Source organism: Gadus chalcogrammus, chromosome 17, assembly GCF_026213295.1.
Source record: "Gadus chalcogrammus isolate NIFS_2021 chromosome 17, NIFS_Gcha_1.0, whole genome shotgun sequence".
Lineage (NCBI taxonomy): Eukaryota > Metazoa > Chordata > Actinopteri > Gadiformes > Gadidae > Gadus > Gadus chalcogrammus.
In genome coordinates, this window is record NC_079428.1 from 15,480,894 (window position 1) to 15,506,868 (window position 25,975).

At 41.8% G+C, this 25,975-nt stretch overlaps 1 protein-coding gene and 1 long non-coding RNA gene across 3 annotated transcripts; one reads left to right on the forward strand and one right to left on the reverse strand.

The window, feature by feature from the left end:
* Nucleotides 1-1,122: 1,122 nt before the first annotated feature.
* LOC130370001 (E3 SUMO-protein ligase ZBED1-like) lies at nt 1,123-4,600 on the reverse strand. Its single transcript, XM_056575628.1, has 2 exons — nt 2,709-4,600; nt 1,123-2,391 (listed from the first exon to the last, which is right to left on the reverse strand). The coding sequence occupies exons 1-2, from the start codon at nt 4,131-4,133 to the stop codon at nt 1,930-1,932; spliced, it is 1,887 nt and encodes a 628-aa protein (XP_056431603.1). The 5' UTR covers nt 4,134-4,600; the 3' UTR covers nt 1,123-1,929.
* A 17,208-nt stretch (nt 4,601-21,808) lies between these two features.
* On the forward strand, nt 21,809-25,887 carry LOC130370310 (uncharacterized). 2 transcript variants are annotated; one of them, XR_008893017.1, is made up of 5 exons: nt 21,809-22,490; nt 22,889-22,997; nt 23,492-23,654; nt 25,048-25,233; nt 25,758-25,887. It is a non-coding gene; the product is annotated as an uncharacterized LOC130370310 (long non-coding RNA). The 2 variants fall into 2 exon arrangements; XR_008893016.1 differs by having other exon boundaries at nt 21,811-22,490; nt 25,048-25,887.
* Nucleotides 25,888-25,975: the final 88 nt, after the last annotated feature.

A 25,975-nucleotide genomic window follows, 5' to 3' on the forward strand; every position in this document is an offset into this window, starting at 1 on the left:
TATCAATATCTAGTTCATAACTACAGTTTCCGCACGCTCCTTAAGTGCCATCATCCTCATCCTCTACGAATCAATAAATCCATAGCAATAAGTTGAAAGCCATCGGTAAAGCAATAGTTTCTGACACATAATATCTTGGCTATAGTTTTGTAACTAATATAATTCAACATCTATGGGAGAACAATATTTATGTATACATGTGATAAATCTGTAAATCCACTTTGTTTGTACAGACATATTACTTTTGGGCAACCAGGAAGGTTGTTCCAAAGTTTCAATATGGAATATTGAAAAGTAATTAACGTTGTACAATCTTGTAACTCCCAATTCCTCGCTCTTTCTCTCTGTCTGCCTGTCTAAAGGTAGGCCCTCCCTCACCCCTTAATTCCTTCCCCATCCTTTAGTCCCTGTCTCCCACCCCCCCTCATAAAGACCCCCCCCCTTCCCCAGAGAATAGAATGAACCCCCACCCTTCCCACATCACCTCTCTCTATCTCTCTCTCTCTCTGTCGCTATTTTTAACAACGATAACTTATATTTATAGTTCCCCTTATCATCCAAGGATCTCAGAGGGCTATCTGTGTACATATAAATGTACACACAGCGCAGAAACAGAGTGTATTGAGAACACAAATTGCGGTTAAGTGGTAGCCTTATGTTATAAGGTACCACAGTTTTCAGCCGGACAGATAGAACTCAAAGAAGTTTCTGTAGTCGGCTGATACGCATGTAGTTTGCACCGCAGCCATATTTGTAGTTCTTGGTAGTGCCCCCTACTCGTTAACACGAGATTATTCCCAATTACATCTCAACATCTCCAAATGTACCACAAGAATATAACTATTATAAGTCCCAACTAGACGACCACCAGCTTTCCAAGTAGCCGATCTACTGTTTTCCCCTCATCCAGCTCAAGAATCCCCTTAATTGTCTGTCCCACCAGACGAGACCAAATTTGCCTTGCAACAATAGGATCACACAGCCCTGCAACATAAAGAGGAACACACCTAGGCTGTACCTTCAAACGCTCTCTACCACACACTAGGGGTGGGTATCGCCAACCACCTCGCGATACGATACGCATCCCGATACAGGGGTCGTGATACGATATGTATCGCGATACGTACGTATACGATACGTATCCCGATATTTTAGGCTTATAACACAACATTTTTGCCTGTAACTCCTTGACAGTACATCATAAAATATTTGTCACCTCATGTGGATTCTACAGAGACTCTGCTTTCAAATTATACCATCAACTGGATGATGGGTCAAAGTGTGCAGGCAGGCACAGGAACCAAGTAGACGCTGTACAAAGAAACAGACATATGTAACCAAATATAGTTTATTTTTATTTTGCAGTAGACCAACAAGTACTCTAGTAGTGCATGTAAACACATTCACAAGGAAGTGGTGCAGAAATAAAGCTGCCTTTAAAAATAAGTAAACTTAAAACATAGCCTTTACAACAAGGCCGTAGTGTGAAAAGAGATTGCTTGATACAAGTAAAACATTTTAAAACATTAAACCTTGCACGGCTTAAAATGGCCTTAACAGGCCTGTGGTACAAATTAAAGCTGCATTTGAAATAAGCAAACTTGAGACATAGCCATAGTGCAAAAAGAGATTGATTTTAACAAGCATGAAGTACAAAATAAAGCTGCCTTTGGTCAAAGTAAACTTAAAACCTAGCCTTAACAAGACTAGGGCAAAATAATGATTGTTTGTGATAAACTTAAAACATGAACTTAAAAAACAGGGCTGTTGTGTAAAAATACAGCTGCCTTTGAAAATTGTTGACTTGAAACATGGCTGTAACAAAACTGTAGTGCAAAACATCTTTCAAGTTTTGAGAAACATAAAACTTAAAGACAGAAAACATAGCCTTCACAAGAACAAGGCCGTACTCCACATATTAATACCCACCTACTTCCTCTGGTATATTTTCAGGTTTTTGTTCAAAAACAAAAGCTGGTCTACATGGGCTGGTTTGATAACACTTCTCTCAGCTGTAACTATGTCACCAGCAGTTGAGAATATTCGCTCTGCTGCTACGCTTGTTCCAGGCACACAGAGAGTGTTTCTAGCCAGATTGGACAGAAGTGGAAACACACCTTCGTGTTTTCTCCACCAATTCAGTGGGTCAGCTGAAAGCTCTAATGGTTCAGTGGCTCTGTATGCGTTTACCTCAATCATTGCCTGTGTGATGGGACTGGGTTGACTAGCCTGTTCTAACTCTGTTGAGAATGTCTCTCCAAATAAATCAGACAGAGCACAGCTCTTTTTACAGGGTGGGGGTTGTGTTTGACCTTCATGCTCTCCTTCATGCTCTTCATGCTCTCCTTCAGCAGCAGGCTCATGGTCACCCTCCTCCTCAGTAGCCTTTCTCTGAAATACAAAATAAACATTCAACAAACATTACTAAGATGTGGTTTGGATCTATATCACTTTTGTCAATACTGTATTTCAATAGATTGGTGTGTTAGCAGTAGTGATAGTAGTTAAACAGTATACTCCATTTCAAAAGCAGCAGCAGAAAAAAAAAAAAATCTTGTCACTGTTAGTATAATTGTCATTATACTTAATCATAATGAAGTAATTATAGTGTTATTAGTATTATAAATGTTATTATTATTTAATTTTATCATTATTTTATTGTCATTATTATTATTATTATTGTTATTATGTAAAAAGAAAAGACGAACCTCGGATAATTCAGCTGCCTCTCGTCCCACTGCTGCAAAGATGTCATCTCTTCCACCCTCTGTGAGGAAGGGCAGTGCTTTGAAGCGGGGGTCCAGAGCTGAAGCCATCTGAAGGAAGGATTTGTTGGAATACCTCTTCCCCAGGTCTTGTGCCAGTGCTCTTTTGAATTCTTTAACGATCCCAGAGTCATCAGGTTGCTCAGCACTGCCCTGACACAGCTGTGCCTGTAACGGGGCAATTATTGAGACGGTGGGTGTTTTTTCTTCTGACATCACGAGTGTTGCCACTTTGAGAGGCCGCAGGGTTTTAGCTACATCTTCGGCATTGGTGAGGTCGGTATCTGACATAGTCCACAGCTCCTTGGCATTCTTGCGCACTTCAGCTGACAGCAATGTGGCACAGATAGCGGGCTGCTGCTCCAGGAAGCGCTCGACCATGTCGAACGCACTGTTCCACCTGGTTGGGACGTCATTCATGAGTTTGTGCTTGGGAAGGTTGAGGAGCTTTTGTTTTTCCTGTAAGACCTGGCTGGCCAGCGCACTCTTCCTGAAAAACGTCACTATGTGGCGAATCTTTCCTAACAGCCTCCGAACTGCTGTGGTCTTAAGGGCACGTTGGGCAGCCAAATTCAATGTATGCGCGAAGCATCGTACATGAAGCAGTTTGGCATGCTCTGCTGCAATGACCATATTTGAGGCATTGTCAGTAACCAACACTGGCTCTTTAGCTGTAAGGCCCCACTCCTCAAAGACTTCGAGCAGCAACTCGCCCACATTATGGCCGCTGTGGCTCCCGAACAGCACTCTGGTTTGCAGAACGTAGGAAAGCATTTCCCAATTTTCAGAAATGAAGTGCCATGTCAGCGTAACATAAGACTGGGTTGCCCTCGACGTCCACCCGTCACACGTAATGGCTACTCTGCTTGCTTCTGAAATGGAATCGATAACGTGTCGTTTTACCTCATCATACATGCGAGGCACAGCGGTTTCAGTGATGAAGCGACGAGTCGGAATAGTGTAGCGAGGTTCACATTCAGCGATTAGCGCCCGGAAGCCTTCATTCTCAACCGAGCTGTACGGACGCAAGTCCTTACATATGTATGACACAAGAGCGTCGGTGATTTTCTTCGCCTTTGGTGAAGTTGTAGGGAATTTAGCTTGCAACCCCGCCATCAGACTAGCTTGTGTCCCTGTGGCTGTAGCATTTACCGGGGTTTCCGAGATGCCAACGTGATGCCTCGTCATGTGCAGATGGAGGTTTGTTGTGTTGCCAGAGTACTTAACTTTTTGCCCGCATTGTTTGCAGACGGCGTGTGTCGTGTCCAGCTCTTTTTTTTCATTTTTGTGGAATCCAAAATGCTCCCAAACGCGAGCTTTCAACTTTACTGGGGGCGAAAATATTTTTTCCCTACTGCCTTCCTCCATGTTAGTTCACTTATTCTATTGTCAGCAGCGCTGCCGCCTAGTTCTACAGCGCTACCGCCTTGTGTGGCCGAAATGCGCATAGCAAGGAGCAAATGTCATGCAGTTTCATGAATTTGATTAGCGGTAGGGATTTGTTGCACGTGAAGTATCGATACTGACGCCTCCGTATCGATACACGCATCGTAAAGAGGCCCGCGACGATGTATCCCCGTATCGATATTTTGAACACACCCCTACCACACACTACCTTATTTACATTGCTTAAAGAAGGAGCCTAACCCCTTCCTATTGTCAGTTAAATTGAAGTTCTTGTCTCATTGTTCTTTTTTCCCCTTGCCCCCTCCCATCCTCACACCTAGCCACGTGTTGGAACCAGGATGTAAATTTAGTTAAAGGGGTAGTTCGGAATTTTGGACATAGGGCCTGATTCCGAAGTGAGCATTGGTATTCTATATCACTGGAGACAGTTTAACACTTTTCATTCAGTCCTTCTAGTTGCAGAGTTCGCTCGTGCTAGGCTAGCGCACGTCAACGGGCAATGCTAGCCTGCTATTAAAAACAGTCTTACCCACTCCACAGTACACCCGAGGTAAATCAATTATAACGACATAAAACCAACCTTGCATTGCATTGCATTTTGAGGGAATTGCGGGGTCTCAGCAGCAGTGTTTATATTCCTGTACGTAGGCTACGGCAGCGGCGGACTGATACCTAGGTTACCTGCCGCTGTCATTGCTACAAACGCAGAGTACAGTGAACGAAGGAATTCTACAAGCGTATTAAATTAACAAGATATGGCCACGTTTGGAGGAGTTAGCGATGCATCTGCTTTTGAAGACGATTATGAGGAATTTGTTGTATCCAACGAACCGTACATGTACGAGCCGGTGTTTTGATGTCAAAGCCAGCAGCAACAAGCCACAGTTGAGTCCTTTCTGGATCTCGCACTGGAAATTGGTGGAAACTTTGTGGTGCCCATCTGTACCGTTTATTTCTACAATTTCTAAAAAGCACACTGAACCATCATGTTGCCTAGTCGTTCAATTGCGCTTCTGTCCCACGCTTCTCTGTTTACGTTCTTCTGTCGTGATTCGGTTACAAACCTAACCAGCGCATAGTAGAATTCCGCTTCTGCTGAGAAAGTAGTCCCTCGATGATTCATGCGATGCAAGGTTAGTTTTATTTCTAACATTATTCCATCAACACAGACATTTCAATCTATAGTCTGGCGTTATAATTGATTTACCTCGGGTGTACTGTGGAGTGGGTAAGACTGTTTTTAATAGCAGGCTAGCATTGCCCGTTGACGTGCGCTAGCCTAGCACGAGCGAACTCTGCAACTAGAAGGACTGAATGAAATGTGTTAAACTGTCTCCAGTGATATAGAATACCAATGCTCACTTCGGAATCAGGCCCTATGTCCAAAATTCCGAACTACCCCTTTAAGTGTTTGTATATTTGAGGGACTGTGTGTCTTGGTGCTGAAATACGGGGAGCCAGTCCCTAGTTGATATCGGCAAAACACGCAGATATTTGTGTAGATTGTAATCAATGTTTATTGATTCACCAACATTAATAGTTTAAACTATCTATAAATGTCTTGCATTTGTACTCAATTTGTTCTCTTTTCTCGTCAGGCCTTTGCAACCCGAGCAGTAATGGATGCCCGACATTCATCATTTTAATCACTAACATTACTACAAATATTCTCTTTTCTAATCAGGGAGTGGCAACACAACGATCAGTTGCCCACGATCATCATTTTACTTCTGTGCATAAAATCTTAACTCTCTTTACTCTTTAGGAGGTGGCAACACAAGCATTATAGTTGCCAAACACTCATCTTTTTACTTCTCTACATTGATCTTAATTCTCTCCCTCTCCAGGAAATGGCAGTATAAGAACGAATGCCAAACACTGACAGTAATTATTTTTTGCAGGTTGCTCAGCCCTTCTGTCTATTAAACATGCGTTTTGTGTAGTAAGACAGGTAGAGAACCAGGCTGGTTCAAATAGACATGGGGTTCAACTGCTAGAATAATATGTCTAATTGATAAATGGTGCGCATGGTTTTAAACGGAGGCCAAGGAGGGAGTTAGCTCAACTGCTGTAGACACAATTACTATACGTTTTTTGCAAATATTAAATCTACATGGGTTAAATTCTGCTATAATCAGCTACTACATACGAATAAACACTGCGTGAAATGTTCAAAGGTCAACTATTGCTTCCATTGGAGCGATTGCAATAGATATAATATCGTAACACAATATGCATGCATTATCTTGTATTCAACAATTAGGAAAGCCGGATTCCAGAACCGAATGAAGTCCTACAAAAGGGCACCAACCCAGGGGTCTTGCATCAACCAGATCCCTGTACGGCAGTTACACAGTGATCTTAAAATAGAAATAATTATCTAGACTCCACATCATGAACGGTTAGCCTTTAAAGTTGTCCATAGCGTGCATACCGCTCGTCCACAGAAGTCCGGGGTTATCCAGGCCTGGGGATTCTTATTAGAAGAGTTCTGGGATAACCTCCAATAGAGGGGTCCCCCCCAATAGAGGATCCTGAGGACAAGCGGTAGAAATGCATAGTTCAACAGACCTGACGAGGTCCAAAATAAGAAAGAATAAAATATATTTCATTGCAAACTATGAAAATAATAAAAGTCTTCACGTAATCTACAATTCAATTACATAAGTAATAAAATGTAATCCATAATTCATCATAATTTTGATTAACAATATACGTGTTACGTTTTTTCTTTACACGCCAATACAGTGGATACTCGATTATTACAATATATCACAACCAGTTTAATGGTCAACCAAAACGCACAGCCGTACGTAACCCTGACTGTCCCCAACTGACAACGTTACGGTAACAACAGAAGTATTATGCCTAATATTGAAATGCAGATTTTGAATATTAAAGGTCCCATGACATGCTATTTTATGTATTCTTTAATATAGGTATTAGTGGGCAACTAACACAGTATTCAAAGACGTTCCCTAAATTCAGCCGTGGTGCAGAGTTACAGCCACTCCAAGCCAGTCGCACATTGAGCTTCCCCCAAATGCGCTGTTTCGGTGGGCGTGTCAAGGAGGAGGGTGGGGGTGTGGCCCTGAGCAGCTTGCAGCCACCATGCGCTCTGTTTACAGTGGATGTATCGCAATGGCGAGGCGCACACCATTTAGCCGTGTTCTGTAAATATTCTAGAACACACGGGAGTCCTGGAGCTCTATATCTAAATATTATCATATAGCCTACACAGATATCTATATCATATAATATATATTATCACGGCCAAAAGCTGTGTGAGCCGATATTATGAATCTCAAACGACCGCGTTGGGTTCTCCGACGTTCCTGGTTCTTCAACGTCCACATCAATGTGAATACACACACTGTAACGCAAGTGTTTCTTGTCGGTTCTTTGACGTGTCTTGTATTTCCACAACGAGACTGTCGTGGGGGTTATCTGAGCCATGGTTGAGAAGGAATTGGGGGAAAGGAACTTTGGTTTGACTCGCTGAAGTACATGAACTGCGACATGCCGCCGGTTGCCGCGAGGCACCATCGCCCGGCAGCGGGCAGTGCGCGGTTCAGTCGACTTCAGGTTGATGTGAAAGTGGAAGAACCAGAGACGTCGCAGAACCCGACAAAGTCGTTTGTGATTCATAATATCGTCTGGAGGCGCACACAATATGTTATATGATATAGATATCTATGTATTATATGATATTATTTAGATATAGAGCTCCAGGACTGTAACGCAAGTGTTGTACACTTCCTTGTTATTTGGATAACCGTTCTGCTGTTGGTGTGATGGCGCATAACACGAATGAATGAATTGGGGGGAAGGAACTTTGGCTTTGACTCCCACGACATGGAGGAGAAAGGGATTGTTGGCGGCGAATGTCTCCCGCTTGAGCCCCGCTGAGGGACCACCGCCGGAGGCGGAGGTGCATAAGCGCTGCCCGGCAAAGATCCCTTTCTCCTCCTTGTCGTGGTTCATGGTCTTGAGGGAGTCAAAGCCAAAGTTCCTTCCCCCCCAATTCATTCTCAACCTTGGCTGAGATAACCCCCAATACGAGTCTCGTTGTAGAAATACCAGAGACGAGAGTCCGACGTGATATGCGCCATCACACCAACAGCAGAACGGTTATCCAAATAACAAGGAAGTGTACAACACTTGCGTTACAGTCCTGGAGCTCTATATATAAATAATATCATATAATACATAGATATCTATATCATATAACATATTGTGTGCGCCTCCAGACGATAATATGAATCACAAACGACTTTGTCGGGTTCTGCGACGTCTCTGGTTCTTCCACTTTCACATCAACCTGAAGTCGACTGAACCGCGCACTGCCTGCTGCCGGCTGCCCGCTGCCGGGCGATGGTGCCTCGCGGCAACCGGCGGCATGTCGCAGTTCATGTACTTCAGCGAGTCAAACCAAAGTTCCTTTCCCCCAATTCCTTCTCAACCATGGCTCAGATAACCCCCACGACAGTCTTGTTGTGGAAATACAAGACACGTCAAAGAACCGACAAGAAACACTTGCGTTACAGTGTGTGTATTCACACACACACATGTGGCGCTCGCACGGTCGAGTCTCATTGGCGGGCCAACGTCTCTGGGCGGGCCAGGCAGAGTAAGGGGAGGAGCTGAGATTCCTGATGCACAGAATTCCACAGAATTCCAAATCAGCGCGCTTGAGCCTCCGTTTTTTCGAAGGCGAGCAGAACAGCTAGAGCTAGTTTTACACCAAACGCAAGTTTTAGCCACTGGGGGACCATAGGCAGGCTAGGGGAACTCATATTTATGTTAGAAAACCTCCCAAAGTGAGATTTTCATGTCATGGGACCTTTAAGATATTTTGATAATGTTCAAATTTAAGTTTTGTATGTTTGTATTTTCCCATGTGGTCTTGTCACCCTGTTATTCTGCAGGGTCGTTCAAAATCCTTTGAGGTTAGTGGAAATCAGTTCTCACTCTGTTCCTTTGTTGTCCTGTGTTGGTTTGGGCCCGTTATCCTTGATCCCCAGAGAAGCGCAGAGACGCAAGTGATAAGGAACGGCCAACCCCATATTTATGACATCTTAAGGAATGATGACTTAGATGACCATATGGTTAACAAAGGCTTTTGGTTTGTTGTGAGGCAGCTGTCCTCAGCAACACTTCTGAAGTTGTAAGAACTCCTGGCCACTCAGCAGACCTTTCTGCGGACCCTTTAGAAAATGAAGGGCTCCGCAGTCAGAAATCCCATCTGAAGTCTCAAATTGTTGAATAATATGCTTATTTTTAGGTCTGTTGATGCATGTTATGATTATTCTTCGTTCGTGCTTTTCTTAAGAATGTGTATATAGAGATAAAAATAAAATGAAAATAAAAATCAGTAAAAATATCAAATGAAAACAAATGGTGGATTCATATACCATGTGTGAATGTCCTCTTGTGTGTGTCAGAGCCACCAAAATAATGGAGGTTACTCGACTGATACATACACGAGGGGATATTGAAAGCATACCACATATAAAACTAAGATAATTAGAAAATGGTTCATTATAATTAACTTGCAATAACATTTGCTTCACCCAATAACTTCTGAATTTTTCTTTTAGGTTCAGGTTTTGTTTTGTTTTAGAATATCACCCTATATTTAATGCCCAGATGTGACAATTGGGTAGTATAATGAAGGTAACTGTTGGAACCAGATACGGTTACAAAGAAGTGATATTGAACATACAAATTTTAACATTGTAATTTCCCTTTTTTCATCTTTTTGGGTTTATAAGATAGGAAAGGGATTAACAATACTTCTGGTCGCCAGGGACTATATAGGCTCAATTTAGATTCAGAAGTAGTGGGCTAACCTTTCAAATGCCACTGCTACCGCTGTAACGCTTTGTTACAACGTCAGCGTCTCATTGTCTGATATATATATATATATATATATATATTTTTATTTTCTTTTTACTCTGATAAGTTACGGCACACAGGTATACTGACTCATGAAACATTTACGGTTTACTGCATTTAACAACAGCGTGGTCTCAAGACGGCTGCATAGACCCACAACTATCGACCTTTGGTTTTGTATGTACTGGTCTTCATTTCTCTTCATAATGGATTGGTTTATGTACAGATGATTAAAGGAACTTCAACTTGGTTGCACTACACCGTTGCTAGGATTGGTTCATTTAATGCGCATGGCTGAAGCAATGCGCAAGGAGGGATGTAGTGTGAATATTAAATCAAGGTTGAAGGTTGAAATCAGCTCAGAATAAGGAATGAGACACTCAAAACATTTTTTTTTTAAATCAATTATAATACCAACATATTTGAAACGCATACAATTTTCAGGTCCAATGTTTCCAGAAGCAAGATGAGTACCGTGTATCACTCTGACACAGCTAACTTTGCACGCAATGCTTACGGTTAGAATCATGCTTACACTTACATTTCTAGGGTCCCATAATGGACTGCCATTAGAACAATTAAAAATAGAATTAAAGGAAATATGTTTTTGAACAACTAACTGCTGTACATGAGTTTGTATTTCTACAATAGAAACAAAAGTTCCAGAACCAGATGCAGACACACCCGGAGCCTATAAAACTACGTCCACCGAGCAAGGAGTAACAGTCACATGAGGAAATCAAATAACGGCAGGATTTGAATCGGTTCTGTTTTGGTTGTCCACCATATAAAAAATATGTACAGGTCCTTCTCAAAAAATTAGCATATTGTGATAAAGTTCATTCTTTTCCATAATGTAATGATAAAAATTAAACTTTCATATATTTTAGATTCATTGCACACCAACTGAAATATTTCAGGTCTTTTATTATTTTAATACTGATGATTTTGGCATACAGCTCATGAAAACCCAAAATTCCAATCTCAAAAAATTAGCATATCATGAAAAGGTTCTCTAAACGAGCTATTAACCTAATCATCTGAATCAACAAATTAACTCTAAACACCTGCAAAAGATTCCTGAGGCTTTTAAAAACTCCCAGCCTGGTTCATTACTCAAAACCGCAATCATGGGTAAGACTGCTGACCTGACTGCTGTCCAGAAGGCCATCATTGACACCCTCAAGCAAGAGGGTAAGACACAGAAAGACATTTCTGAACGAATAGGCTGTTCCCAGAGTGCCGTATCAAGGCATCTCAGTGGGAAGTCTGTGGGAAGGAAAAAGTGTGGCAGAAAACGCTGCACGACGAGAAGAGGTGACCGGACCCTGAGGAAGATTGTGGAGAAGGGCCGATTCCAGACCTTGGGGGACATGCGGAAGCAGTGGACTGAGTCTGGAGTAGAAACATCCAGAGCCACCGTGCACAGGCGTGTGCAGGAAATGGGCTACAGGTGCCGCATTCCCCAGGTCAAGCCACTTTTGAACCAGAAACAGCGGCAGAAGCGTCTGACCTGGGCTACAGAGAAGCAGCAGTGGACTGTTGCTCAGTGGTCCAAAGTACTTTTTTCGGATGAAAGCAAATTTTGCATGTCATTCGGAAATCAAGGTGCCAGAGTCTGGAGGAAGACTGGGGAGAAGGAAATGCCAAAATGCCTGAAGTCCAGTGTCAAGTACCCACAGTCAGTGATGGTCTGGGGTGCCATGTCAGCTGCTGGTGTTGGTCCACTGTGTTTTATCAAGGGCAGGGTCAATGCAGCTAGCTACCAGGAGATTTTGGAGCACTTCATGCTTCCATCTGCTGAAAAGCTTTATGGAGATGAAGATTTCATTTTTCAGCACGACCTGGCACCTGCTCACAGTGACAAAACCACTGGTAAATGGTTTACTGACCATGGTATTACTGTGCTCAATTGGCCTGCCAACTCTCCTGACCAGGATACATGTACATTGTTGTATTGTTAATATGACTTGTATTACCTATGAGACCCATCAGGGCAAATGCCGTTACAGTGTTATGGTAATCCGTGGTGGTTTTTGCTCGGTAAAAACCGAGTTTTCCCACTCGGTTGGTGGTGTTGATGAATTATCCTACTTTGACTATGTTTTCGGTGTGGTAAATGGTGTTTATGATTTAAAATATTATTGTATGGTCATCTAAGATGACCAAGGAGGGATTGTTACGTATTTTAAGAATCTAAGCTAACCACACATAGACCCAATGAAGCAGGACCAAACATATAAGCCGTAAATACTATACATAGCCACTAGGGGAGCAAGACCTTATTGAAGGCGGCTCCACCACAGAAGGCATCACCTGAAGAAGCCGAAGCCACCACGCCCACTAGGCCACGCCCACTTGACGGTCCCTTACCTGTGCACACTAGGTGAAGGGGCCAGAGATTTTCAGCGACACCCGCGAAGGGTCACGGGCCTCTGCCCGTGGCCGTAGCCAGAGTTATTATCTCTCACACGTGTTCTACACGATTCCTAGACTTTCGTTCCATAGCCAGTTACCATGCCGAAACATGCAGACTTTAACAATAAACTGAGTTAAAAGCAATCCCGGATTTTGAACCTTTCCTTGAAGAAATACGTAATAAAAGCCTATTGGCTATGTTGTAGCCTATCCCCAGAATATTATCAGTGAATTGACGTCTGTCTCCGATCGATGCACAGGGAGAAACTTTAAAATAGCCAAGCACATCGGCAAACCTGACCTTACCATAGGCTAGTAGGCCTACACTTTTTTATCATTGTAATAAAACGCAATTTGGTACACCATTTTAATATGGTAATATAGCCTACTGTGTTGTTTTTTTTGCAAAATGAAAGATAGCCTTTTAAGGAAAGGCCGACTCGAGCCTATTAATTCTGAAATTTCACCGCATTGAAGGCTATATAGGCTACTGTAACAAGCCCAACACTTGCCTGCTTGCCTTGCAAATCAAAGTTTTCAGACTATTTTTCTTACCTTCTTTCTTAGGTGTTGATGTTACTGAGCTGGAAGTTTAACTTGTTCTGCACATCTCGCGCTGCCAATGCCTGATGTCACTTCTGAGTCAATGCTGTTTTAAAATATAACTTATACGAAACAAAATAACCCAGGCAGTTTCATCTACGAGACGTTAAAGCTTCTTCCAATACTGACAGCTGTCTCATAACTTGCAGGTTTGTGGAGACGCGACATGGGACGGATCGTCACTTAATTTAAACTTTTTTGCTTCCGTTAGTGTGTGTGTGTGTGTGTGTGTGTGTGTGTGTGTGTGTGTGTGTGTGTGATAGAGACAGAGAGGCCAATTTACTGCCTGATGAGAATTGGATTATTTCAAAATGTGCTTGGAAGTAGGTAACGACATTTAACAATGTGTATATATTTTTGAATTTCGTTGGTTAAACCGCCAACCGCCCGAATTTAATTAAAATATTATTTTTTGTCACGTCACCCGCCTGATCCGCGGTTTAACCGCGGAGTCCGCGGTTGCAACCGCCAACCGCGCATCTCTATTAGCTATGTATGACAGTTGACAACTGTCATAGCCGACCAGTTTGCACCGCTCCGTAACGGCGATCAACCCAAGTAGGCCTAGTCGGTTGGGTGATTCTCCGAATCCGGTACCTTTTGTGTCCCACAGGTTTACGTCAAAGATTTAAATACAAAATAAACCACAAAATGCATTTTGAAACAAGATATTGAAAGATCCATGTGTCTTTGCATTGTAAAACACAAACATATTTTTTAAATTATGTTTGAAAAAAATTATGGGTTGCTGAAGTATCGTGGTCAGCCAAATGAGCATGTCCCCACTAACCAAAGTTACTTTTTCATTGAATGTAAAACAAATAAAAATAGCCAGCAACAGCAAGATTTTTCTGCTAATATAATCATTTGCCGGTCTACTTTAACCTAAACAAAAGAAATATGAGAAAAATACATGAATTATTTATAAATTTGCACTATTTAATCATGTCCCCTAGTTTTGTTCAACCCCGTAACAGCATACCAATCCCCCCCTTTTTAAAATAATGGTTCAGTCCAACTTCCTAAGCACCCAGGAAGTGACATCACACAAGTCTTTTCCCGCTCACAACGTAAAGAGAGGTAAGTGTGTGCATGCTTTCTTACCTATATTTGATGGTTTTTATCATCAGACTGACATCGTCAAGCTCAACCTTTCAGCACTGTTACATGCATAACTGATATATACTATTATTTGGGGGAAAGCAAACAATTGTCTTGGGAAAATATATTATTTTTTGTTTCCCTCATGCCATAGCTGCTCCATAACCTCTAGCTAATGTGGATTGTGGCTACATTAAGCTAAAATCTAACCCCGTAACATTCAACCCCGTAACAAAAAACACTGTTACGGGGTTGAATCATTGTTACAGGGTTGAAGGTTGGACTGTTCTTAGGCCAGCCAGCCTATATCTGTTAATTCATGTTCATTACTTTCAGATGTCTAAATCCAATGCTGAGAGGCAAAGGGAATACAGGGTGAGAAGAAACGCAGATTCAGAGAGAAGGGAAGACTACCTAAGGAAAGAGAGAGAGAGATGGAAAAGAGATACAGATGCAGGGAAAAAGAAAGCAATCAGTGACCTGAGTGAGAGAGGTCAAAGACGTAAGCGTAAGGAGTGGCGGAAGGCTAAAGACAGACAGAAAAGGAGAGCTGAGATTGAAAACAGTGGGCCTACCTCTCTAACCCCTCCACAAAGTCCCGACAGTGAGATTCAAGATGCTGTGCAAGCCAGACCAGGGTCCTCACGGTGAGGGAAATATGTGGTTAGAAATAGTGCTTTGTTGTAATTATGATAGCTTGTTTAAACCAGGTAATTCAACACCTTCCCAGTTCCGATCCAGGTGTGTGTGTGTGTGTGTGTGTGTGTGTGTGTGTGTGTGTGTGTGTGTGTGTGTGTGTGTGTGTGTGTGTGTGGGGGGGGGGGGGGGGGGGGGGATTCGAGAGTGGTGGGTTGTATAAAGTCAAGGGGTAGACTACATACTTCATGTAATATTGACATACAAACAGACAGACGGACAACACATACATACACATAGAAAGCCATGGTGGTCAATTATTGCACCCTAATGTCCTAGTGTATCTAATTGCTATGTCACTACTAATGTAAAACTAACGATCCCCTTTCCATGTGTTTCATCTTAGTCATTCAGCAGGCAAGAAAGCATCCAGAAAAACAAGAGACAAACTGCGCAAAGAAAACGAAGAACTAAAAAGGAAACTCAAACATCAGAAGAAGCAGAAAGAAAAATACAAGAAAAGACTCCAGCGAGCAACCAAGAATAAAGACTCTCCCAGGTGCAAAGTCCGTCAGTTGCTGAGGAATTGTACTGTGAACAGCAAGGTGAGGAGAACTTTACTGCACCACAAAGCCTTAATTTCGGATATTAGGTGGAAATACAAGAATGCGCGAAAGGAACAAGGAAAGAAAACGGTTTCTGAAGTTGTTGTTGGGAAGATTGTTAAAAAATACAGGCTGCAGAGGTGGTCTGAGACCGCACTAGGCTTCTCAAAGAAACGCAGAACCTTGAGTGAGAGAAAAGCATACAACAGGTACACTGATAAATCTCTGGTGAGCAAGGTGAGGGCATTCTTCTCAAGAGATGATGCAAGTCGGATGACGTCAGGGAAAAAGCAAACAATAACAAAGAAAAAAATGAAAATGCAAAAACGATTCCTTGTAGACACGAGGAAAAACCTCCACAGGAAGTTTCTGGCAGAAAACAACACCAGCCACATTTCCTATGCCTCATTTTGCCGGCTGCGACCCTTTTGGGTTGTCCACCCCTCCCTTTCAGACACATGCCGGTGCAGGTTACATGAAAACCTAGGCTTTCTGGCTGACAAGCTTTTCAGCTTAGTTATTGGAACTTCAAATTTAGAGAGCCTCACAGAACTTGTCTGCTGTGACATTGGCAGCAAGACCTGCATGTATGGAGAATGTGAAGACTGCAAGAGCAGAAATGTTACCCTCTCAAACTCATATGATGGTGCACAGAAGGTGACCTATATGCAGTGGGCCACAGAAGACAAAGCAAAATCAAATGATGAAGAGAGCTCGGTCGCAAAAATAACAGTAAAACAAACCATTGAGAGCAGTCATGAGGAGCTTGTAGAGAGGTTCCATACACACCTCACTAAGTTTAAGAGGCATCTCTTCAATATCAGGCAACAGTATGCCTATTGCTGTGGACTGCGCAGCTGCATGGCCAATGATGAATGCCTTATCCACATTGACTTCTCTGAGAACTTTTCTTGTAAGTACAGTACTGAAATTCAGTCAGTACACTTTGGATCATCCCACCAACAGGCCACACTGCACACAGGGGTCATCTATGTTGGTGGAACTCAAGAGCCAACCTGCTTTACCTCCATCTCACCATCCAAGCACAAGAGTCCAGCAGCCATATGGGAACATTTGAAACCTGTACTGGACTATGTACAGACCACACATCCAGAGGTTTCTGTTGTGCACATGTTTAGTGATGGACCCTGTACGCAGTACAGACAAAAAGGAAACTTTTTTCTTTTCAGTACAGAGCTTGACAAGAGAGGACTGAGAGGGACCTGGAATTTTTTCGAGTCCAGTCACGGCAAAGGAGCACCAGATGGTGTAGGTGCTGCCTTAAAGAGATCAGCAGACAACCTCATCAGCCATGGCCGGGTCATCATCAATGCTTATGAGCTATTCAAGGCCCTCTCCGAGACGGACACCTCAATCAAATTGTATTTTATCGAAAATGAAGCTGTTGAGCAGGCACTGCAAAGGATGCCGTCCACCATTCCACCAGTCCCAGGAACCATGCGCATCCATCAGGTCATCGCTCTTGCTCGAGGGGAGATAACATATCGAGATGTCAGCTGCATGTGCTCCACCAATGGAAAGCTTGAATGTGAATGCTGGAATACAAAGCATTTCAGCTTTGTTAGCAAAATCCCAGCTACTGTGTCACCAGCTACTGTGTCCCAAGGGCAGAAACCAATCAATTGTGATGATCCTGGGGTAATAGGGGAGTGGTGCGTGCTCACCTACGACAAGGCATTGTACCCGGGGATAATCCTTGCAACAGATGAAACGAACGTACAAGTCAAATGCATGCACCATGCTGGAAGAACCAAAAACAGGTTATTTTGGCCTGTACAAGAGGATGTGCTGTGGTATGCATTTGACGATGTGCTTCAGCTCATCCCACCTCCTCAGCCCGTGACAGGACGTGATTAACGTCACATGCACATTCAGAAAGAGATCTGGGAAAGACTGCTTGACTGAAGGATGAAATGTTAATAAAAATTGTAATTGTATAGTGATTGTAATGTTTATTAAAAAAAAGCAAAATTATTTGAATGTTAACAATACATTTATTGTTAAGAGCGTAACTGTTGAGTATGTTACAAACTGATTCCTGATTAAACTGATACAGCGTTCAGCCGAGTCATTCTTCATTTTTGTCCTCTCATAGGACAGATAATTTTCAAACAATATTACATACTTAATGTTATGTTTCTCTCCTGTTGTTCATTTTAATTAATTAATTAAAGTCCATTTCAGTTTGATTAAATGTTTTGTCATTCATTCAACCCTGTTACAGTGTGTTCAACTCTGTTACAGTGTGTTCAACCCTGTTACTTGATATATTTTCATATATTTTTGGAAAATAATAACAAATATTAGATAAATGTTTGTTGAACTGTATGCAAAGTTTGGAGGACAAGTAGAAAATATGGGAAAGTCTTATCTAATGTTTATGTTAAAGTATATTTTCAGGATTTATGAAGACCGCTTGTACAGTAAGTTGCCATATCCTACTTGAAAGTTAAATTATCATTATTTAGATATTATAAAATATACTTACAAAAAGTCATTCTACACAAGGGACAGGTGATTTACCTTGATACTGGAAGAATTAGTTTGAATATGTTTTAAATTATACTCATACAGGAATCAAATTGTCCCGTTACGGGGTTGAATTTATAAAAATCTAAGTGCCAAAGAAACTCCTAATAATGTTTGGGATTTCTTGCCTAAGGTGGGAAAATGTATTTTCACAGAGGTTCAAATAGTCCTTCATCAGATGCAATGTTCAGAAACCCAATTGTTTGTGGTATATTTGTCAGTAACCAGAGAACGCAATGTGCACCGAATTCATAGAATCACCCGGTTATAAATAACACATTAACGAGTACTTCGTCCCCTCGCTATTCAATAATCAAACCGTAATAATTCAACAGTGGACACTTAGTCCCCCCACTATTTAACAATTAAAACCGTTGTAACACTACAGTGAGTACTTCGTCCCCTCACTATATAACAATTAAACCGCATGTAATATGTCTCCAACACGGTACAAACATTAGATCTAGACGGGAGTGGATACTTTTTGTCTACCGTCCCATAAAAAACACACTTCTGGCCCCTTGCTCCTTGAATATAATTATTTAATTAAATCTGTTAGCGTTGTCTGCGGCCGTCCAAAAATTCAAACATCTGTAAACATGATTTTGTGTTCTATTTTATCTTCTTCATCATTTTCACCAACACATTTTCAAAGTTCAAACGATTTCACCAGCGCATTTGCAGAGTTTCAAATCTGGCACTGTTCTAACAGTTTATTTCATTGTTTCCCGGTTTTGAAACCTTGTAAATGGGATTCTGCAAACAGGTGTTCATACATTGAGAAATAAGTTTTGAAAGGTTGAATATTTAGTTTTAAAAACTTGTGAAGGTGTATTTTTTCAGAACTGACTTTTCAGCACTGACTTTTCAGAGATTTGACCACAGAGGCGCAAGCTTTGAGTCACGTGAATATTGGCAGTGTTCTGTCGCGCACTCGTTTTGAAACTCCTGACAGTCAAATCTGAAGAAAAAACGTTCCTGGGGGCGGGACCATTTAGCTCTAAACCTATTGGTTGCTCTCGGCTGACGTACATTCCAATCACATGTGCCGTTCACCGGGCTGTGCGTGATTGACAGTGCTCTGCCGATGAAAATAATGTGATTGGAATGTACGTCAGTACATTCCAATGGGTCAGACAACTATCATGCCGTCGCAGTCCACCGCCCAGACTCCCCCATCACCCGCATGGGGATAAGGGAGGGACGAAGGATGTACACGTGCCGTTCACCGGGCTGTGCGTGATTGACAGTGCTCTGCCGATGACAAGAATGTGATTGGAATGTACGTCAGCCGAGAGCAACCAATAGGTTTAAAGCTAAATGGTCCCGCCCCCAGGAACGTTTTTTTTTTCTTCAGACTTGACTGTCAGGAGTTTCAAAACATATGCGCGACAGAACAGTGCCAATATTCACGTGACTCAAAGCTTGCGCCTGTGTGGTCAAATCTCTGAAAAGTCAGTTCTGAAAAAATACGTTGCAATGGCGTAAACGTACACCTTTACAAGTTTTTAAAACTAAATATACAACCTTTCAAAACTTATTTCTCAATGTATGAACACCTGTTTGCAGAATCCCATTTACAAGCTTTCAAAACCGGGAAACAATGAAATACACTGTTAGAACAGTGCCAGATTTGAAACTCTGCAAATGCACTGGTGAAATTGTTGAACTTTGAAAATGTGTTGGTGAAAATGATGAAGAAGATAAAATAGAACACAAAATCATGTTTACAGATGTTTGAATTTTTGTTTGAAATTTTTTCAGGTTATAATCTCTTTTTTCAGTGTTGAGTGTTCAAACCCAGACTTACAAGCCTTTGAAACTTTTTTTTTCAGGTTTGAATTACTGCAGGAAACTGGCTCCATAGTAACGGTGCATTACAGAGAACATTCCCAGGGCCTCCCCCTGATGAAACAACGGTTGTCACATTGGCTGTGTGAGGCTATCACACAGGCTTATGTGTCAGCGGGGGTAGAGCCGCCTGAGACTATCAGAGCTCACTCGACCAGAGGAATATCGTCCTCTGTCGCTCTGCAAAGAGGGATGCCTATGGAGGATATCTGCACAGCAGCCTCCTGGGCTTCCCCATGCTCTTTTATTAGAGACATGTCGCGCCTCCAGTGGCGTAACAAGGCAACGACGGGCCCGTATGCAGGATGTTCAAGGCGGGCCCCCCCCCCCCCCCCATGGGGGGCTTCGTTACGATTGTTGACAGGGGGGGGGGGGGGGGGGGGTTCGGAGCGATTGTTGACGGGGGGGGGGGGGTTCGGAGTGATTGTTGACGGGGGGGGGGGGGGTTATGGAGCGATTATTATTATTTTTTTATTTTTTTGGGGGCCCTGATTGGCCCGGGCCCATACTTGCCCGCATACCCTGCTTACCGATAGTTACGCCACTGCGCGCCTCTCTATGACACACTCTAGGTCAGGGCTATTCAACCTCCTTAACAAGTGGGCCGAAAAGGAAAACCACTGGGGGTTCATGGGCCACACAGAGTAAAACTACGTGAATGGATCGCTGCAAATCAATCGTACTTAAAGTAGTGTTAACTTAATATATATAGTACTACTACATAGAATAAACTTGTCAGAAGCATTCCTTCATTCTTCACTTTTTATCGTATCATTATAAAATATTTTGTTCTCACATATTTTGGACACGTATTTAGAATTCAACAATGTTGTTTGAATCATCACAAAACAGAACTACTGTACATATGAGCAGAGGTGAGACCAAGTCATTGTTTTGCAAGTCACAAGTTAGTCTCAAGTCTTTGCCGTCAAGTCCCGAGTCAAGACAGGCAAGTCCCGAGTCAAGTCACAAGTCAAGGCCGACAAGTCTCAAGTCGAGTCCCAAGTCCTACCGTTTGAGTTTCGAGTCCTTTCGAGTCCTTTCAACAATAGAGAAATAATATTTAAGATTTGTATTTATTAAGCCTTTTTTTGGAAGAACATTGTTCAAACACTCATTTCAAAAGTGTAAGCTTAACCTTTCAAAGCATGTCACCACTTTATAAAAGATATCCTCACTCTCAAAGATTAAATAAAATTAAATAATCTACATGTAATAGTAGCGTGTGCAGTGACGTTGAAAGGACTTTCTGTTGCTGGTGGCTTGCTGGTGCTGGTGGCTTGCTAAGCTGCGTTGAACACAATGGAACCTAAACAATGTAACATAAGCAAAGGAACCTATGCAATGGAACCTAAACAATGGAATGTCGTGGAGATGAGTTCCACGTAAGCAGCGCTTTGCAAATCTAGTTATGACAACAACCGCCATGACATCACAACCCCTGCACACATGCAGAAAACCATTTAAACATGCTCACACACACAGAGCGTAACCTTAACCTTTTCAACCATGTCACCACTTTATAAAAGATATCCTCACTCTCAAAATTAAAATAAATAATCTACAGGTAATACATTCATGCCTCTATCAGTTCAGGTTGCTCCCTTGACAAAAAATTGGCATGCATCCATAGAGAGACTGGTGTGTGTGTGTGTGTGTGTGTGTGTGTGTGTGTGTGTGTGTGTGTGTGTGTGTGTGTGTGTGTGTGTGAGAGTGTGTGAGAGAGAGAAAGATAGTGTGTGTGTGTGTGTGTGTGTGTGTGTGAGAGTGATTGTGTGTGTGTGTGTTCTTGTATTCCTATACTTATGGGGACATTGATCTGTTCACACAGTCACGCCGTGGGGACCTCTGACAGTATGGGGACCAAAATCGAGGTCCCCATGAGGGAAAGTGCTTTAAATGACTTCAGGAGTCAATCTGAAGGTGCCAGTGTGTTTTTTTTGTTTTTTTGTTTTTGGCCCATAATTCACAATTTTCTGTCGGGTCACACACACACACACACATTTCTCACTATCGCCCCCTAAGGATCCCGGTTGGTATTGCACTTGATAGTTCACACACACCACTACCAAATATGGTATGTACCGCCCCTTCCTTGTCCCCATGAAGTATGTATTCAAATACTAAGAACTTTTTTCAGTGTTAGTCAACAATTAGGCTATTGGAAACGTTTATTTGCAACAGATGCCAACTACAGTGCTAAGAATTATACTTTTTTAATTACATTTTAATTAAAATGTATTTATTCAATACAAAATGCAGCTTATAGGAATTGCTTTATAATTAATTGAGTGCTGGATTGAAATAATATATTTCTTGATCTAGTAAAAGCAATAAAACATGGCTTCTTATTAGTGAATTAGCATTTATAGATATGATATTTTGCCATAACAATAATAAGATTAATCATATATTCCCGATTGTTGTCTTAGATTCAATAGATTGTTGTCTTATTGTCTAAGAGTCCAAACAATACATTTTTCCAATGCTAGTAAGAGGCTTGTGACTTTGGCCGTTTGCTTTTAATGTGAAATCAGACAGGAAGTCAAATGTACCTTCAGGTTCAACCTCAGCCTAGAAGAAGAGCCTTTTATCTCTGTGAAACCGTCGAATTTGATGCATATTAAGGATTTACCCGGAGCAAGTGGCGTGTACAGTAAGTATTCAACATTTGTCTTGAAATATTGCGTAATATAGCATCATGTAGTCGTTTATTTATGTTTTAAAACGGTCTGCTTGTTGACTGCTAGCCAAACGCACATGTTACATTAGCTAGTTAGCATTAGCATCCGCAGCATTAGCATCCGCAGCCTGCGGCAGAGCCCTGTCTACTCATCTACTATGAGTAGACAGGGCTCAGGTGCTGGCTTTTCAGGGTGTTTCAGCTGGTTGCAGCTATAGAATGTTACAAGAATAGAATGTAGAAAATGCTTAACATCTAGCAAAATGTAAATGTGTTATTCAGCTACCAACTTTAAATGCATCTGATGTACCGGTAGTATGATTTAACTAAAACTGAAGTCAAATCGATCTCACTTTTTTATTTCTCTGCAGTTTGAAATGCCACCAAGAATCAGTCCCCTCACAGATGCCTGTCACCATGTCGGTTTAAAGACTGACAATACATGGAAACTGGAGGTGAAGTACATCAATGCAGTAAAAGGTAAAATTATGGCATATGGTATCTATCGATGGATGGATGGATGGATATAAAGGGTGGATAATAAAATACAAAACGTGTCTTAAAGTGATACCATTTCTAATTCCTCTCTCCATTAAATAAGCAGGTCTAAAGAATGTTATTTAGTTACACTTATTATTGTACTGTAGATTGGTTAAATAAATATGAACTTTACCAAAATAACTTTATTTTGTATGTATTTATTCTGTATTCAATAAGCTACATTAATCTTCCAGTAATTTCTACTATAATGATTGACCAGTGTCTCAAAGAGAGGTTATGCTTATACGTATGTTGGTAATTGATGCCAATACCCAAGCATTATACTGTATGTAAGAAACATGATTATAATTGCAAAACTGCTTAGGAAGCCAATTTATGTGTTATTGTCACTCTTTATCTGTTGTGACAGGCTGACAATTGTATGTTTTAATTTTCCTGTTTTAATTAAAGATGTCGTTCTTTTTTTTTTGCAGGGCGTGGGGTGTTCGCCATAGGTTCATTCTCCAAAGGAGATTTTATAGTGGAATGCAGGGGAGATTTGATAAGCGATGGTGAAGCTCAAAAGAGAAGAAGAAATTATAACCCTGCATGTTCTGGATTTTTGTTCGCGTTCAAGTTGGGAGGCAAAACATGGTGGTAAGATTTTAAATTGCACCTTAACTATACTACCTTATACTGAAGTCGTTACACTTGCTTACACAAAACTAATCCAATAATTACTAATCCGCCGCTGCCGTAGCCTGCTACCTACCTACAGGAAAGTATAAACGACGCTGCTGCTGAGACACAAGTCCCTCAAAATGCAATGCAAGGGTCGTTTTATTTCTAACATTAATCTTTCAACAGACATTTATATGTGTGTAAGGGATAATGTATAGAACGCCGGTCATTATCGGGCAAAGGGCGAACCAGACACCGACGCAAAAGCGGAGGTGTCTTGCTTTGCCGTGAAGGGGCTTATTTTGCGATAATGACCGGCGACGTTCTATACATTATCCCGCTTATTACATGGCTACTTGCCAAAATTAAAAAACAACTTCACACCAGTGTTGTTTTTGGCAGGCATTTTAGATTTAGTTTTAGTCTTAGTCTTTTTGACGAAATGCTTCTTAGTTTTAGTCCCATTTTAGTCATTTCTATCTTTGAAAGTTTTAGTCTAGTTTTAGTCTGACGAAAACTCAAAAGGTTTTAGTCTAGTTTTAGTCCGACGAAAACTCGTCCACCAGCCTCTCTCTGTAGTGTATGAGTGTGTGTGTGCCGTGTGCGTGCAGGCGCAGCTGCGCGCGAGCACACGAGCCAGTGGTGCCGGGGGGGGGGGGGTCTCACGTGACGCGTTTTATCCAATCAGGTTGCTTGGATGCTCCCATTGAAACCCATTCTATTCTACGTGAACCACCTACATGTAAGCCGCTAGAAGCAGTTAAAAACGGAGCGGACTAGAGCGGACTGGAGCGGAGTGAAATCCCCGCTCCGGCCTTTGAATTTAAAACCGCTCTGCGCTCCAACCCGCTCCAACGTATTTCTTCCGCTCCACCACCCGCTCCACGCTCCGCTCCGCTCACATGCTCTCACTAACAATTTAGTCTCGTCTAGTTCTCGTCTGACGAAAATGTCTACATTTTTCGTCACATTTTAGTCTTTATATGGCTTTGGTGACGTTCGTCTCATTTTCGTCATGGAAAAAAGGGGTCTGACGACGTCATTTTCGTTTTCATCTTGCCTGACGAAAACAACACTGCTTCACACGGTGTGTCTTTTTACAATTTATATGTTACCATTGACGCATACGTTCCACTGAACAGCGCAGCTTAGGCGATATCTAGTCATTATTTATCTATGGAAATGTTCTGCTTGTCATCCCCTGCATTTGGGTCAACTTTCCGGAATCCATTGCGACGTTAACTTATAGGCTTACTCAATCAATAACTCATGTAAAACTGTGATCTTGTATGCTAGTAAATTATGTTTTAATGAAAAGTAATAATAATATTTTTTCCGTTTTTCTCTATTTTTATTTGTGGTTTTAAAGCATTGACGCCTCTAGAGAAGATGGTTCCTTCGGCCGCTTGGTGAACGATGACCACAGACATCCCAATGCCAGGATGAAGAGAATAGACATTGCAGGAAGCACACACCTCTGTCTCTTTGCTCTCCAAGACATAAAAGAAGGTGAAGAAATTGCATATAATTATGGAGGAGAGGACTGCCCAAGCAGGTACGTGTTACAACTAGTGTTAAGGTATATACAATTCAAGAATGTCTTGGAATAACTTAATGATTGATGGTATCTTTTCTTTGAAACTATATAAATCAATTTCAATAAATGATCATTTTTTCTATTGTATATTAAAACATTGGATATTCAGGAGGCATCTGAATCAGGGCCAAATGTCACTGTAGTCTGGGACGTTCCCGACGTCCCCACAATACATCTTGTATGGTTTTGTTTCAGTGAAACTTTATGTTAAGTATCTGATAAAGGAGAACGTACAGGTGTGCGAAATTCAACACAGTTAATTCAACATGTGTGAAATGTCCCCACTAGGCATAGTCTATGTGACAGCAGACAGGTTGACAAAGCAGGACAAAATATTACCATAGAATCCTTTCTCGCTAGTTTGGTGTGTGGGGATGTATTTGACCCAAGAGACATGTCCTTTAGAAAATGTATTAAAATAATATAATATTATGCAGTGTTTACATGAAATTGACTGATTTACTTTTTGTATCAAATTGCAGATGACTACATGTGAACCTGAGACGTCCTGTGTGAGCTCCCAGTCTGTGCTCATGTCAGAGCCACAGTGGGATGAAGCTGCCTGGTTAGAGGACACTGGTCACCAGGTAATTCATGTCCATCACTAAATATTTCCCTCTAGTGCAGTCATACTCAAGTAGCGGCCCGCGGGCCTTTTGTGGCCCGCGGGGTGTCTATTAATGGCCCTCGAGCTGTTTTG